Consider the following 17,677-nt stretch of genomic DNA (forward strand, 5'->3'; position numbering starts at 1 on the left):
CCTGCCATGGCCATAGAACGCTGACTCACAGCAGCCCTCCACTACCGCTGCCTCTTAGAATCTTTCTGCCCTCTCTTCTGTGATGAGCCCTGTGGAGCTAGGTTCTTATCTTTAAATTTTTTTTTATTACATTTATTTATTTATTGTGTGTGTGCCACTGCCTGCCACTGCATTAGTGTGGACATCAGAGGACACCTTGTGAGAATCATTTCTCTCTTTCTACCGAGTGGGTCCCAGAGACTGAACTTGGGTCCTTGGGTGTGGCAGCAGGAGCCTTTACCCGTTGAACTACCTCATCAGCCCTGTGTTTTTATCTCATCAGCCTAGTAAACTTCACAGTGTACTATAAACTACCTATGATCTCATTTACAAAAAAAAAAAAAAAAAAAAGGCGGGGGGGGGGGGGAGTAAACACACAATAAATAAATAAGTTGGTTGTTTGGGTTTTTTTTTTTAATTTTTGGTTTTTTTGTTTGTTTGTTTTTTTAAAGAATACTGTCTATCCCTTGTGTATTCTTTGCTGCATGTTGTTGTTCTGCTGGGGTTGGGAGTGTGTGTGAGATTGAAAGAGTCTTTCTGCATAGCCCTGGATGTCCTGGAACTCACTTGGGTGCTCGACAGTAAGATCGTTATTGCTGGCATGGCAGAAGAGAACCTATTTGAGCTTGCTGCAGTGGCTCCTGCCTGTGATTCCTGCCCAGAAATGGCTGAGGCAGAAGAATCATTATGTTTGACCAGCCTAGGTAGGGGAGGGAGCTGGGGACATGACTCAGTGGGTAAAAGCAAATCTGACGACCTCCATTTGGATCCCTAGAACACGCGTGGAAAAGGCAGACAGAATAGTGTGCATGTCTGCAATCCCAGCACAGTCCTGGAGGAGGAAGGAGGAAGGCAGCAGACATGCAAGACCCGCCAAGCCTGCTGGCCAGCTAGCCTTGCTTCCACAGCAGCAAAGAGACCCAGTCTTAAACAGGGTCAAAAGGGGGGCACAGACACCTGAAGGCTGTGCTCTGACCTCCATGCATACTTTTCTAGTGTGTCTGAACCACACACATGAGCGTGCGCGCGCGCGCGCGCGCGCACGCACACACACACACACACACGTCTCTCACACACGCACACGTCTCTTACACACACACGTCACTCTCTCACACACACACATGAGCACACACACACGTCTCTCTCTCACACACATCTCTCTCACACACGACTCTTTCACACACACACATGTCTCTCTCACACACACACTCGTCTTTCTCACACACACACGTCTCTCTCATACACACATGTCTCTCTCACACACACGTCTCTCTCACACACACGTCTCTCTCACACACACATGTCTCTCTCTCACACACACACACACTCACATGTCTCTCTCTCACACACACTCACATGTCACACACACTCACATGTCACACACACGTCACACACACACACACACACATAAAGCCATTTTAATCCTCTTCTCCCCTCACTGCTTAAACACAGATGATTCACAAGCTGGCAGCTCGGGCGCTGATCAGAGATTATGAAGATGGTATTCTCCATGACAACGAAACCAAACACGAGGTTTGTTCTCCCAGTGAAAGCCATCAAGCATTGTTCTGTGTCATTCTTAAATTGATTTGTTCATATCAACACAAAGTGGGGGTGGCTGACTAAAGAAGGAAGTGACGTCAGGGCAGCCATCAACATCTGTAATGTCAGTCTGGGGTGCAGGTGCTCAGTGGGTTTGTGGAATTCACTAATGACAGAGCTAATGAAAATGACTTTCTGAGACTTCTGTGATTTTCTCCCCATGAGAAATAGTCTGGAGGGGTCCTGACAGAGGGGCCCCCGTGGCCAGCTACTGTGACAGTCAAGCTGTGTTCTTAAATGAGGTTCAAGCATTGGTGTCCAATGGCATTCCTAAAAAGGATGCCATACCATGTAGGCACCACTGACCATCACAGGACTGTAGACAAGGACTCGGGAGCCCTGTTTCTCCTGGCAGCCCCAAGCCAGGGTTGAAGCACAGCTTAGACGCACAGAAGCCACAAATGCGTCTTGCCAGATCATGGTTATATTTTTCCACCAATCAGGATTCAAAGATTAGGGGCTTTCCTTATGTGTTCCATCATTACCAACTGACACAGAATGTAAGCTTTTCAGTCCAACCAATCAGATTCATTTGTTCTTTCTGTTGTTAAGAAGAGCCACAATGTTTTAGGGAACTAAGGGACATAGCAGACCATTGCTATTGTTTAAGGAGGAGGTTAGTGGCTACTGGAAAGTTCCCAGCTCCCCTAGGGTCTGGAAACTTGAACTGTGTTTCACCCTGCCGGAAAAATTGAGTCTGAAGTAAAAATGGCAGTCCTCAGGCCAAGGTGCCTTTGTCTGCTCCTTCAGTGACCGCTTGGGTTAGCACTACGTTCTCTTTGACTTAAGGCCCATTTATTTATCCCTGAGTGCATCTGACTAGCTTTGCCTTGAATAATCCTAAACCAGTAATGATTCTTCAGCTTCACAGTGGAGCTTTCAGAGAATGGGGAGACTCACATCATGTGAGAGAACTCTGAAACTGTAGAGAGCTGTGTAGCTAATGTTCTTCTATGACTTGGCTAAGCCAGCCATCTCAAGTCACTGAAAACATACCCAAGATACTTAGACAGGACCCCTGACTCAGTGTCTAATTCAAAGTACTAATTATAAAATTGTTTATTTAGGGGGCTGGAGAGATGGCTCAGCAGTTAAGAGCACTGGTTGCTCTTCCAGAGAACCAAGGTTCAATTCCCAGCACTCACATGGCAGCTCACAACTGTTTGTAACTCCAAGATCTGACACCCTCACACAGATATACATGTGGGCAAAACACCAATGCACATAAAAATAAAAATAAAATTATTTACTTAAGGCAGGAGATATAGCTCAGTTGGTAGAGGGCTTACCTAGTTTTTGCAAGGCTCTGAATTCAATATCCAGCACTGGATAAATAAAGTATGATGGTGCATACCTATAATCTCCCAGCACTTGGGAAGTATGGGCAGAAAGTTCAGAAGTTCAAAGTCATCAGCAGCAACATAGCTGAGTTCCAGGCCAGCCTAAGATACATGAGATGCTGTCTCAAAAGAAATGGATGAGCTGGGAATGGTGGCACACACCTTTTAATCTCAGCACTCAGGAGGTAGGGGCAGGTGGATCTCTGTGAGTTCAAGGCCAACCTGATCTACATAGCAAATTCTGGGGGTACATAGTAAGGCTGTCTCAAAAGAAGACATTTTTTTAAAGAAGGAAGGAAAGGAAGTGAATGTATACATTAAATTATTTGTCATAGAAAAACGCTTTAGATTATTTTATATCTTTTCAATCTCAGTACACATAAACTAACAGTTTCATTCTATCCTAGATGAAGAAAAAAAGCATGAAATCTCTGATTATTGAACTCAGTAAAGAAAATTCTCTGATTACACAATTTACAAGTTTTGTGGCAGTTGAGAAAAGGGTATGTATTATTAATTTAAGATTAAACTTTTTAAAAGATCTACTTATTTATTATATATACAGTGTTCTGTCTGCACATATCCCTGCAGGCCAGAAGAGGGCGCCAGATCTCATTACAGAGGGTTGTGAGCCACCATGTGGTTGCTGGGAATTGAACTCAGGACCTTTGGAAAAGCAAGCAGTGCTCTTAACCTCTGAGCCATCTCTCCAGCCCAAGATTAAACTTTTAAACTTTTATTTAGTCACTATTGGACTGGAGATATGGCTCAGCTAGAACCCAAATCCAGTTCCCATCACACACAGACCCACAATAGCAACTTACAATAGCAACTCTAACTTCAAAGAATCTGGCATCCTCTTCTGGCTTCTGTAGGTACCCACACATAAATTTTATGTGTGTGTGTGTGTGTGTATATATATATATGATAGTATCTTACTGTGTGTGTGTATATATATATATATTCATATATATATATATATATATATATATATATATGATAGTATCTTACTGTGTGTGTGTATATATATACATATATTTAAGACAGTATCTTACTGTGTAGACCAGGCTGGTCCAGAACTCACTACTAGACCAGGCTGTCTGAAATCACAGAGATCTACTTATACCTATCTCTGCTTCCTGAGGGCTAGGAGTAAAGGTATGTGCCACCACATCCAGCTAAAAAGACTTTTAAAAACTCATTACTGCCAGAAGTTGTGATACAGTCATTTAATTCTAGCACTGAGAGGCAGAGGCGGGTGGATTGCTGTGAGTTCCAGGCCAGCCAGGGCTACATAGTGAGAACCTGTCTCAATACAAAACAAAACAACAACAACAAAAAGTAAATAAATAAAAAGAAATGTAAAAAACAGTAAGCATTTCTCTGGGTGTGGAGGCATGCCTATAATTCTAGCACTTAGGAAGTAGAAGCAGGAGGAGACCGAGCTCAGCCTAGGCTACACATGAAAATTCTGTGTCAAAAACAGCAACACCCAGTTGTGGTGGCGCAAACCTATAATCCTAGCACTTCTGAGGTAGAAACAGGTTACCTCTGTGTGAGGGCAGCCTGATCAACATTGTGAGCTCTAGGCCATCCAGGGCTACACAGGGAGGCTGTATATTAAGAAAAGAACAAAACCTGGAAGGTCACTCTTGCTCTGACCAGTAATGACCGTGGCCACTTGGGGCTATGAAGGGCAAAGTGGATAGAGCCCAGAGGCAGGAGCCAGGACCTTCTTCCTAGAAGGATGTTCATGCCAGCACTTGCCCTAATTTCTCTAAATGAATTGCATGTTGTTCTGGTTAGGTATCTATTGCCATAATAAAACATATCGACCCAAAGCAATTTGGGGAGGAAAGAGTTTATTTCATCTTAAAGGTAATAGTCTCTCATTGAAGGAAACCAAGGTAGGAACCTGGAAGCAAGAACTGAAGCAGAGGCCATGGAGGAAAGCTGCTTACTGGCTTCTCCTGGCTTGCACAGGACCAACTGACAGGGATGGCGCCACCCATAGCTAGGAGGGGCCTTCCAAATCAATCGTCAATCAAGAAAATGTCCCACAGGGTTGCCTACAAACCAGTCTGATAGAGGTATTTTCTCAGTTGAGGGCCCTTCTTCTGAGATGATTCTACCTTGTGTCAAATTGACAAAAAACTAACCAGCACATATGTGTTAGTATTTTTAATGTTTTGATTATTAACTAGTTATATGTATATTTTAAGACATCTATAGATGCTAGGCAGTAGTGACAAATGCCTTTAATCCTAGCACTTGGGAGGCAGAGGCAGGTTGATCTCTGAGTTGGAGGTCAGCCTGGTCTATAGAGTGAATTCCAGGACAGCCAGGAATACACAGAGAACCCTGTCTTGAAAAGCCAAAAACAAAACCAAAAATAAACACAACCTCTATAGTAGTTTTGGGCTGGGATGTGGTATCATACTATAGTTAATCCCCAATATGCAATCATACACAAAAAAGACATACTATAATTTTATTATTTTTTTAATTTCTAGGTTGGCCTTTAAGCAAAGCCTATGGGTGTAGTTGCAAGTTTTCCTGTCCTGACCTCCCAATCTTTATCCCATCAGCTGCTTCCAAATTACCACACAGAGACTTAATATTATTTATAAATGCTTGGCCAATAGCTCAGGCTTCTTACTAGCTAACTCTTACATTTAAATTAACCCACGTTTCTAGGTGTGCTTTGCCATGTGGCTCATGGCCTATTACCTCATTTTCTATAGGTCCTGCTTTCTCAGTGGCTGGCTAGCATCTCCTGTGACTCTCCTAACTCCACCCTCCCTCCTCCCATCATTCTCTGTGTCAGGCTGTCTCACCAAATCTCTTCTTGCCCTGCTATTGGCCAATCAGTTTTTTATTAACCAATGAGAGTAATATATATTCACAGTGTACAGGAGGATTTTTCCACAGCATATGAGGCATTTTCTTGATTAATGATTGATATGAAAAGGCCCTCATATTAAGAGACATATGATGCAAGTAAATGCCCAGATATTCTAAACCCAACATCACAAGGCTTTAGAATGTGTTAATTGCCAGGTGGTGGTGGCGCACGCCTTTAATCCCAGCACTCAGGAGGCAGAGGCAGGTGGATCTTTGTCAGTTCAAAGCCAGCCTGGTCTACAAAGCAAGATCCAGGAAAGGCACAAAGCTACACAGAAAAAAACCTGTCTCAAAAAACAAACAAGCAAACAAAAAAAGAATGTGTTAATTATTTAATTTGATTATATCTTTAAAAAAAATTTTAACCCAATTGTCATTCTATATAGGACGGTGATGAGATTCCTTCTGCTAATGTCCCAAGTATTTCGGAACTTGTTGCCAAAGAAGATGTAGATTTTCTGTCATACGTGAGTTGGCAGGAAAAGCATCCAGAGGCCGTCATAGCAGAGGTAAGTACAATCACCAAATTCAGGCATTTATTGCTTAATGGTGGGGATGTGTTCTGAGAAGTATGTCAGAAGAAATTTCATGCCTGTGTGAACATCCTGGAGTGAACTCACACAGGCCCAGTGGTCCAGGGCAGTTACTGAATGTGTGGCCTTCATGAAATCAAGAGACACAATGAACACCAGACATATGAAGCTGCTGCTAGGGCAAGGCAGACTGTTAATCCAAACAGTAACCTTGTTTGAATTAAACGATTAGAAGGCATACATTCCTTTTCTTTTTCTTTTTTCTTTTTTGAGACAAGGTTTCTCTACATAACCCTGGCTGTCCTATAACACAGAAATTGGCCTACCTCTGCCTCCTAAAGGCTGGGATAAAGGTGTACGTCACTTCACCTGGCCACAGAAGGAACATACTCCTAAAAGATAATTTATAAAGAGTCTAAGAGTTGAATGTGGGTATACACAGAGTTCAGAGTTGTCCTCAGCTACATGGAAAGGTCTAGGCCAGCTTGGGATACATTAGATTCTGTCTCAAAGGAATGAAAACGGTTATCATTTAAACTTTTTTTAGACATTTTTTACGTGTGTGAATGTTTGGCTTTCTTGCATGTATGTGTTTAGGTCACTGTGTCTACATCTGTGTGGCAATTAAGTGTGAGACCCTTTGTGTACAGGAAAGATTCCCTAAGGCGGAATGAGCAAGAGAAGCAAGGAAAACATTGTGAGGACCATTTCTACTTCCTCTGCAGTCTAGGCTGGCCTCGAACTCACAGAGATCTACCTGCCCCTGCCTCCCGAGTGCTGGGATTAAAGGAGTGCGCCACCACCACCCGGCGGTTTCCACTATTTCTATAAAGAGAACACAACATAAATGTATTTGCTTATTGGCTCGTTTTCTTGGTTTTGCTCTTATTTATTGTATAAATTTCCTGTTTTAGTGGTGCTGGAGATTGAACCCAGTACCTTGTATATGCTAAGCAAGGGCTACACTGCCCCTTAAAACTGAAGTGCATTCATCTCCCAGGAGGACAGCTAGATGGCACAGGGTGGGGGAAAGGAGGTGTTAGAGAACACTTACGTTGATAAAACATTCATTTGCATACTTTTACTTTTATACCATAGGCAGAAATTGAGTGTGCAGGACCAATGCAAGATAAAATCATCAATGGCAGCAGACTGTTACAGGTATACCATTAAACAGAGCTGTGCATGCATGGTGAATTTCCATGGAAAAAAAAAGAAAATTTGTTTTTCCAGTTTGCCGGTTATAGTTATTTATTTTAACATTTATCTGTATGTGTCTTGCTGTGGAATAATCCTTCTGTACACTGTGTGAATATGTCACTATGATTGACTTAATAAACAAGTTGACTGGACAATAGCTGGACAGGATAAAGTTAGGCGGGAAAGCCAAACAGAGAATGATGGGATGAGGAAGGGCAGAGTCAGAGAGAGATGCCAGTGAGCTGCCAAGGAAGCAGGCCATGTAGAAAATGAGGTTATAAGCTGTTAGGATTCTGCCACTCCAGCTATATGACCACACATGTACAGTTCAGTAGCTAAGCAAGGTGTATTATATCATCAGTGCGCTGTGTGATTGCTCAAATGCACAGTGCAGTCACGCAATCTGACCATGTATGGCGTAGCTCCATAAGCCCACCTGTGCATGTGCAGGGAAATTCTTAAAAAGCCGGTCACAGACTCGTCCCTTCTCTTCTACTCTTCACCCCCCCCACAGACACACACTCTCTCTCTCTCTTTCTGCATGTGCCTCTTCCCAGGCTTCGTCACTCTCTTCTGTCTACCCCCTCCTCCTAATAAAGCTCTGACACTGGGTTTTGTCATGGCTCATGACCTTTCCTCGCATGGTGACAGCACCACTTATCATTATTTAAAACCAACACAAGCCATGAGCCATGTGACAAAGTATAGGTTAAAAAAATGGGTTAATTTAATTGTAAGAGCTAGTTAGTAACAAGCCTGAGCTATCAGCCAAGCATTTATAATTTATATTAAGTCTCTGAGTCAGTTATTTGGGAAACGGCTTCCAGTTATTTGGGAACAGGCTGTTGGGACAGGAAAACTCTGCCCACAGTGTGTGTGTGTACATGTACTCCTGTGTGCATGTACCAGGGCATGCGTGTGGAGGTCAGAGAACAAGTTGGGGGAGTCAGGTCTCTCTTGCCACCACATGGGTCCAGAGATTGAAGTCAGGTTGACAGGTTTATCAGTGAGTGCCTCTACCCACTAACCCATCTCAATGCTTCCCTCTCACCCCCCATTTTATATTTTTGAAGCCAGAGTTTCACTAGGTAGCCCTCCAACTTCTGATCCTCCAGCCTGAGCCCCCTGAGTATAAGGATGCTGGCATAGGCCACTGGCTGCCATTTGTTTTGTAATTTTATTTATTATCATTTGGTCATGTAGAGTTTTTTGTTTGTGATACTTGGGTCTCAGCTTTCCAAGCAGCTGGTACCTATTACACTTTTTAGACTTATTTTATTTTTATTTCTGTGCATATGCTCATGTGCGTGTGTGTGTGTGTGTGTGTGTGTGTGTGTGTGTGTGTGTGTGTGTATGCATATGTGTGTGCATTCACTCAAGTTTATAGGTATCTGTGGAGGCCAGAAGAGGATGTTGGATTCCCTGGATCTGGAATTACAGGTGGCTACAGGTGCTGGGAACTGAATTTGGATCATCTGAAAGAAAAAACAAATAATTTCACAGCCATCTCTCCAGCCCTTCTGTCACATTTAAGAATTCTTTTTTTTTTTAAGATTTTTATTTATTATTATTATTATTATTATTATGTACACAGTGTTCTGCCTACATACCAGAAGAGGGCACCAGATCTCATTATGGATGGTTGGATGGTTGTAATCCACCATGTGGTTGCTGGGAATTGAACTCAGGACCTCTGGAAGGGCAGCCATTGCTCTTAACCACTGAGCCACCTCTCCAGCCCTAAAAATTCTTTTAATCTCTTTCTGTGTGTGTGTGTGTGTGTGTGTGTGTGTGTGTGTGTGTGTGTGTGTGTTTAGGTTCCTTCTGTTTGTTCTTTTTTTTTTTTAGAGCTGAGGACTGAACCCAGGGCCTTGCGCTTGCTAGGAAAGCGCTCTACCACTGAGCTAAATCCCCAACCCCATTATGTTTGTTCTTTAACAGTTTCATACGTTTATACAATGAATCTTGATCGTATCCACCCCAACTCTCCCTCTCAGTTTCTTGCTTTTGTTTAGGTTGTTTTGCTTTGATGTGCCTAAAAATACCTTTCCTATTCATAGGTTATACTTTCATTTCCTTTAGGAATTCTGTTTTATTTTGGTTTCACTGTGTTAAAGAGAGAAGCCAAGGCCTGCACGCTCTTGGCTGGCCCTTAGCCACGGAGCTTCCTCCTTCACCTCATTAGTTCTATGTTTATATTTATTCATTCATTCATTCATTCATTCATTTATTCATTCATTCGCTTATTCATTTATTTATTATGTATGCAGTATTCTGCCTGCATGTACACCTGCACACCAGAAGAGGGCACCAGATCTCATTGCAGATGGTTGTAATCCACCATGTGGTTGCTGGGGCTTGAACTCAGGACTTCTGGAGGAGCAGCCAGTGCTCTTAACCTCTGAGCCATCATCTCTCCAGCCCCAATGTTTACATTTAAATTTCCATCTCACTGAAATTTGTCCTGGTATAAGATGAAAGTGTAAAGCCGACCTCACTCTTCCAGTGAGTCACCTGATCTCCCCAGCACTTGACTCAAAATGCCACTTGCATTCTTGACAAGGTCCTGCGCCTTAGTAGCTGTGACTGTACTATCTACTCTGCAGTAACATTCTAATTATTATAATGTTAACAAGAGCTTTAATATGTGAGAGGTCTAGTCCACTGTTACTCATCTTTTTTTTTTTTTTTTTTTTTTTTTTAAGCTGAGGATCGAACCCAGGGCCTTGTGCTTGTTAGGCAAGCACTCTACCACTGAGCTAAATACCCAACCCCATTACTCATCTTTCTTATACTCCAGTTTCTCAGCAGGCATGATGGCCCAGGCATATATAATCCCTGATACAAGAGGCCAGGGCAAGAGTATCACAGCAAGTCTGTGGCCAGCCTAGGCTGTAGAGCAAGTTCAAGGCCAGCCTGGGCAACTTACTGAAACTGTTTCAAAATGAAAACTAAAAACAAAATAAATAAATAAAAGCCATACATGGTGGTACAATGTCTTTAATCTTAGGAACACTTGGGAGAAAGAAATAGGCAGATTGTGATGAGTTTTGGGTCTACGTGGCCTCATAGTGAGTTCCAGGCCATCCTGGACTACACAGTGAGACCCTGTCTCATTCAGTTGTGATAAAATACCTTGACAAACACAGCTTATGGGAGAGGGTATTTATTTTGGTTCACAGCTCCAGAGGATACACTGTCCATTTCGATTAGAAAGGCATGGGGCATGGGGATAGCCTAACATTACATTAGCAGTCTGGAAGCTGAAAGAGAAAGGGACATTTCTGTAAAACCTCAAGGCCCACCCCTAGTGACATATCACCTGCATCAAGGCTCCACTTCATCAAGCCCCATGGATTTCAAACTCATGGTTCTATGGGAGGCATTTCCCATTTAAACCATAGCACTAGGGATGAAGGCTTAGGCCTGTACTCCTAACCCAGGAGACTAAGGCAGGAAGATCATAGCACATCCCAGACCAGCCTGGCCTACCTCTCCAGCTTTATGTGAGCCAAGGCTACAAAGAGAAACAAGGTCTCATGGGCCAGCAAGATGGCTGAACAGGTGAAAGTGCTTGCCTTGTTAGCCGGGCCGCCTGGATATGATCTTCAGAACCCACAGTAGAAAGAAATTATCCTCTCCCAAATGCACTATGGCACTCATATGCGCGCGCGCATAATAACAAATGAAACAAAATTTCAAAGGCCTTTTCTCAAACAAAGAGGGCCTAGGGTTGTAGTTCACCAGCAGGCTTCCCTGTGAGAAGTCCTGGGTTCTATTCCTAGTGCCCTAAATAAAATATGAGAAACAATTCCCCGCCCCCTTTTCTCTTTCTCTTTGTTGTTGTTCTTTGAGATAGAGTCTCACTGTAATCCAGGCTGACCAGAAATCCCTATGTAGTCCAGGCTGGCCTCAAACTCAAGATCCCCCTGCCTCAGCCTCCCAAATGCTGGTATTATAGGCCTGTTACCAGAGGTCTGGGTCTAAGCAAGGTGTTTCCAGGTTTAAGAGTTGACAATAAGGACTTATGTAGATGTGCAACATAAATAAGATAATGTTATTTATATATTCTTTTAGTTTTAATTATGTATGTTTGTGTGCATTTGCATGCAGGTGCCTGAAATAAGCATGGGATACCCTGTAGCTGGAGCTACATCAGACAGTTTTGACTCAGCCAAGGTAGGTGCTGGGCCTGGAAAGGCAGGCTTCAAGAAAACTTGTTTAAAGCAAAGCAATAGGGTCAGGCATAGTGAAGCGTGCCTTTAATCCCAGTACTGAGGAGGCAGAGACAGGCAAGTCTCTTGTGAGTTTGAGGCCAACCTGGTCTATGTAACAAGTTTCAGGCTGGTCAGGGCTACAGGGTGAAATCCTATCTCAAAATAAAAATAATCATCATCATAATAAATAAAACCAACAGGCAGAGCTATAGAATATGTGAGAATACACTTTGAGGGAATAGCAGGCCACATAAGCAAAGACGCTAAAGGCCCCAATTATTATCTGAGGCATACTTCCAGAGAAAAAGGAGTTTTGTATCTAAGGGGCATAATTTAGGTGGTTGTCTATTTTAATTGATAGATTAGGTCATCTAATCATTTTCCTACTGCACATATCCCTTCTGATTTTAATCATAAACATGTCCAGTTATGCATAGGCATAAGATAGTAAATAGAGGTTTCTCTCTACAAGTTCACTTTGAGGACACTGTTTGCCTTACTGCCCATGCACCTAAAACCAGTTCAGACCAGATTAGCCTTTTTGGTCTCTTATCCAAATACATTAGGGATATTTGGAACAGAAAATGTCTAAGTTTGATTGTTGTTAGTAAAGGAGAAGAAACTTTATATTATCCAGAAAGAGGTGTGTGTATAGGCCAATGCAGGTGGGAATTATTTAGTCTTCAAGTCTTTCAAACACCTCAGAAGGGTGAAATGTTACCTAACAATAGGGACATCTGGCTGCCTTGACAGCCACTCAAAGTTCTTCTGAAACACTGGGGCATCCAACTTTGGCCTACAGGCATAGTATATCTGATAGACATTTCTGAGAAGCAGGGAATTTTGAAGGGCTGTCCTACCCTGTCTTGGCAAATCTTGGCAGTCACTTTTTTTTTTTTTTTATCCTGCTTGTCCAATTTGGACAGTAACTGTCAGCAACTGAAGCAAGGGCAGTTTCCTTGCCCAAGTGGGTAGCTTTTGCCATAAAGAAAACAAACTCCATATGGAGTTTCTTCTATGCCCATCATCCTCTTTTGAAGTAAATTGGTGTTGTCAGGAGCAGATGTGTCTCACTGTCATGAAAAGCCTTCAGTATTAAACATATTAAATGCCATATTCTGTAGGTCTTTGAAGCATTTGAAGACTACCTATCTATGTAAATTTATTATAGATGACTAACTACTAACCTGTATTTTTTAATTATACATTATATTTTTAAATGAGCTACATAAGCACAATACCCCCAAACAAGAGTAAAAATATACATACAGTATAATAAAAATAACATTAAATTTGTATCAATAAACCAAAATCCATACCAATGTAAAATATTTAAGACTAGTAGTTGCTTTTTTGGTATAAAAGTAGATCCAATAATCTACCCTGTTATCCTATCATTTCTATATCCCCTCCCCTTTTTCTTTTCAGAACAAGATCTCTGAATCTAATCTCCTTTGTTCATCATTTTTCCTGACTATACCAATAACAACTTGTAACCAACCCTCCCCTTAAATGATAAACATTCATTATCCATTGAATAACCAAAACCCATGCATACCCCATCTCCTAGGAATGTGGACATAGTGTTCTAGACTACTCACTGTTATTTGTGGGTGCTGGTATCTTTGGGGGAACCTTAAGAAAATCAGAATAATTGTTAAGTCTTGACTGGAGTATGTGTTAAGTCTTGACTGAGTATCTCAGCCAGCAGCCTTGAAGCTGTTCTGGATGCAGAAATCTGAGGAGACTGTAACAGAGGCATTTTGAGATGCTGGACCACCTGGCCAATCCATTTTCATTGGTGTCTGGACCCTTTTTCTGAAAATACATAAACTTTTAAAGATAACATACATGTCTGTATTAATACAAGTATAGACTGTGTATTGTACACAAGTTCACTGAAGACGATTTTTGTTTTATGTTTGAACATGTAAAATAAACATCACATGTCTTGTAGTTCTTCTAGGTTTATTTCTTGTTGTCTGTAGTCAGAATTTTCAGGGGGTCCTTCTCAATCAAACCTGATCATTTTGTTGTTGGTTTTTTGGTTTTTGTTTTTTTGTTGTTGTTGTTGTTGTTGTTTGGTTTTTTTTTTGGCGAGACAGGGTTTCTCTGTGTAGCTTTGCTCCTTTCCTGGAACTCACTTGGTAGACCAGGCTGGTCTCAAACTCACAGAGATCCACCTGCCTCTGCCTCCCAAGTGCTGGGATTAAAGGCATGTGCCACCAATGCCCGGCTACCTGATCATCTTTAACCTTGAATGAATCCACAGCCTTTCACTTTCTGTGGAAATGAAAGCATAACCTCTCCCCAAAAGCAACACACCTTTTGACTTCCATTTTGAAGTCAAAATATTTTTTTTGAGCTGAGAATCGAACCCAGGGCCTTGCGCTTGCTAGGCAAGCACTTTACCACTGAGCTAAATCCCCAACCCAAAATATTTTTTAAACATATAGTTTGGTTTAATCTAGCAGTTTTCATAATCCAATGTGTCTTAGCAGCTGTCATTCCCTCATCAGTAATCAGAAAGTTTAAAGACAACACAATAACATGCAGGATCCAGACTCCCCATGTATTTCCCATTTGTGTGGCCTTTTCTCTTATATTACTTTATTCTTTCTTTAAAGACTTTATTATTTATAAGCCACTATTTTCTTTGACTGTCTATACCATTTCTCTTTTCTGTCCCAATCCTATGTACATTTTTAAACACATTTTAACCCGTTTAGAGGTTTTTTTTCTGTCTGGATCTGTCTTTACTGCCTATCTCTAATCTTTTCTGTCTGCATGAGCAAAACTTAAACCCACCATACCACTTAGTTCACGTGTGCTGGCGGGCCCACTCTGGAGCTGCTGCATTGACTGCTCCAGCCCATAGGCAGTGACTGGGAGATGCCTCTCTGCACTGGGGCTATCATGAGAGACACGAGACTAGCAAGCCACGTTTGACGCCAATATTGTGTGTTTAGAACCTTTTTTATCTTTGTCGGGTCTTACGTGAATGAAGGCACCAGATGTTTGGGTGCCATCCAGCTACTTGGAAGAATGTTTGCTAATTTATTTTGTTCTGTTTTCTCTTCACACGCACAACTGCACAACTTTGCCACCTGGGCAGCCCTTCCCAGCCTCCTCTGAAGCGAAGGAGAAACAGCCACAGTTAGTTAAAAAATCCAAAAAACGACTAAAAGCATGTCATGGAGTACTTAACGGCTGTCCTGAAGACTTGATCCTCGAGCCACAGTCGCATGCAACAGCGAGGTCTCTCAAGGTCCACTCGCTATGGGAAGCCGTGGAACAGCCGTTAGGTGGGAATCGCAAGGAGTCAATGGAAAGACAGGGATTTAAAAGACTGATGGCAGCTCAGCCACGAGGAACAGTGCCTGCTTCCATGGGTTTTTCTGCCCCTGCGGTCTCAGCTGGACGTCCCCCTCCTGCTGGTGGCCCCCACCTTCCTCCCCATCCCTCTCCCCCTCCCCCTCTCCCTGGTGGCATCCCTCTTCCTCCCCCTCCCCCTCTCCTTTTTGGCATCCCTCTTCCTCCCCCTCCCCCTCTCCCTGGTGGCATCCCTCTTCCTCCCCCTCCCCCTCTCCCTGTTGGCAGCCCTCTTCCTCCCCCTCCCCCTCTCCTTTTTGGCAGCCATCTTCCTCCTCCCTCCAGAGGATTCATCCCACCTATACTGGCCTCACCTAAGTTCAGCCAAAGCCCTAAGCCTGTCGGAGGTACCAGCATCTTCCAGGCCTCAGGGTCTTCTCAGGGGCAGCTCTTCTCAGGCTTTGGCGGTGTTACTACCTTCTCAGATAGCATCTCTAGTTCAAAGGATTTTGATCTAGGGAAAGTTACCCAACTCCCTCTCAAAGCCCCGGAGCCGGATTCCCATCATGGGTCACGTTTTCTCACCTCCTTCAGGTCACCTCTTTACAGTCCTCCTAAGGCACCTTCTGTCTGCCCTCTTCCCACCGATGTTCTCAGCTCTGAGCCCTGTTCACTTCGTTTTCAAAGTCTCTCAGTCCCTGGGAGCTCTAATTACAGAATTGCAGAGACCAGAATGGATTCACTGGAATCAGCTGGTTCTACCAGCAATGCACCACCAGACGTCTTTCTAGAAGAGGCTTTGCCTGCCTCATCCGGTGGAAGTTCTTTCAAAGCAGAAATGGGTGAAGCAAGAGGGTATAGACCATGCCATAGAACGATTTTAGAAAGGATTGAGAGATCTTCTGTAACAAGGGACGCCTCCCCAGAGGAAGATGCGGAATGGGTAGTCTGCGAAGAAAGCCGTCCTGCACCGTGGACTTCACTGTTTGCTCTACAAACCGAGGTATTTGTCTCTTCTCAAGTCTGTGGTCAGTTAGCTGCGCAGTTGACAACAATGCTTCTCGAAGCAGTTGATCACAGAACAGTGTATTGCCAGTCTGTAGTGGCTCGGGGTGTGCGTCAGCATGGAAGAATGTGTCTCTCAGTGGATAGTCAGCTGAACAAAACTCTCTGCATAGTGTTGGATGCTGTCCATCATTCATTGTTAACGACTGTTAGTATTTGTCAGTTGAAAATTAGCATCCCTGAGGGGGAATGGACTTGCTTCCTAAGCTCTACTACCGGGAATTGAAGTTGATAGAAATTTCCTATTGCCTAGTAAACTTAGGTGCGGTGAGTATTCTAAATCTTCTCCTATAGGGTCTTGGAGCTATGGATAGTAGTGAATATGTAGTGGTGTGGAGGGGCACAGCACTCCATCTGTCAAGCTAATCAACATCCTGTAATTCTGGCACTGGCTCTGAGATCCAGCCTCACATACATAATGGTTTGAGTGGGCAATCACTTAGTAAAGCAGATAGGACTTCATTCAGTGACAGAGTAACCTGACTTTACCACTTTGTGTTTGTGGGCAAGGCAGATACTACTTCGGTTGTCTCCACAACGTAACAGGGATAATAATAATAATTACCACATACAGTGAGGGCTTTTAAAAGGTATTTATTTATATTTATAAAATAAAATCTTAATAAAAAAGTGTAGTGGAGGGCTGGCAAGCTGGCTCAGTGGGAAAAGTGCTCGTCACACAAGCCTGATGGCCTGAGTTTGATCTCTGGAACCCACATAAAGGTGGGTTTTCTATGTATGCATGTTTTGCCTACATGTGTTTATGTGTACCATGTGCATGCAGATGTCTGCAGAGGACAAAAGGCATTGGATCCCTGAAACTGTATTTACAGGTGGTTGTAAACTTCCTGATTTGAGTATTGGGAACTGTACCTAGGTCCCCTGCCAGAACATTAAATGCTCTAACCACTGAACCATCTCCCCAGGTCTAGTTTTAATTTTTTTTTTTTTTTGAAGCAGAATATTGCAATATAGCCCAGGGTAAGTTGGAACATTATGTGTGGTGCAGTTTGGCTAGAAGTTAAGACCCACCAAGTACCTGCCTGCCAAGTACCAGGAATTATTGACATGGGTTTTTTTTTTCTTTTTTTTTTTTCTTTTTTTTTCTTTTGGTTTTTAGAGAAAGGGTTTCTCTGTGTAGTTTTGGTGCCTGTCCTGGATCTCTCTCTATAGACCAAACTAGCCTCAAACTCACAGAGATCCTCCTGGCTCTGCCTCCCAAGTGCTGGGATTAAAGAGATGTGCCACCGCTGCCCAGCTTCTTCTTTATTTTAATTTTTTTTTTTTTAAATAGGATCTTATCGTGTAGCCCAGGTTGGTCTAGAACCCCTCTGTAGCACGGGCTGGGCTCAGGCTTGCAGCAGTCTACTTGCTTCAAGGTCCCAAGTGCTGGGTTACGAATATAAGCCGCCATGCTTGATGCAGTTTTTGTTTTTCAGCACTGACATGAGGCATCGCACATGCA

At 42.9% G+C, this 17,677-nt stretch overlaps 1 protein-coding gene across 1 annotated transcript in view; it reads left to right on the forward strand.

Moving 5' to 3' along the window:
- Positions 1-17,677, forward strand: part of Parp4 (poly(ADP-ribose) polymerase family member 4) — a 90,979-nt gene that overhangs the window by 64,572 nt on the left and 8,730 nt on the right. Inside the window, exons 28-34 of the mRNA XM_036198507.1 lie at positions 1,492-1,572; positions 3,389-3,484; positions 6,272-6,394; positions 7,517-7,579; positions 11,732-11,797; positions 14,951-15,304; positions 15,443-16,150. Coding sequence (XP_036054400.1) covers positions 1,492-1,572; positions 3,389-3,484; positions 6,272-6,394; positions 7,517-7,579; positions 11,732-11,797; positions 14,951-15,304; positions 15,443-16,150 — 1,491 coding nt within the window. The remainder of the gene's footprint in view (positions 1-1,491; positions 1,573-3,388; positions 3,485-6,271; positions 6,395-7,516; positions 7,580-11,731; positions 11,798-14,950; positions 15,305-15,442; positions 16,151-17,677) is intronic.

Source organism: Onychomys torridus, chromosome 9, assembly GCF_903995425.1.
Source record: "Onychomys torridus chromosome 9, mOncTor1.1, whole genome shotgun sequence".
NCBI classification, from domain to species: domain Eukaryota; kingdom Metazoa; phylum Chordata; class Mammalia; order Rodentia; family Cricetidae; genus Onychomys; species Onychomys torridus.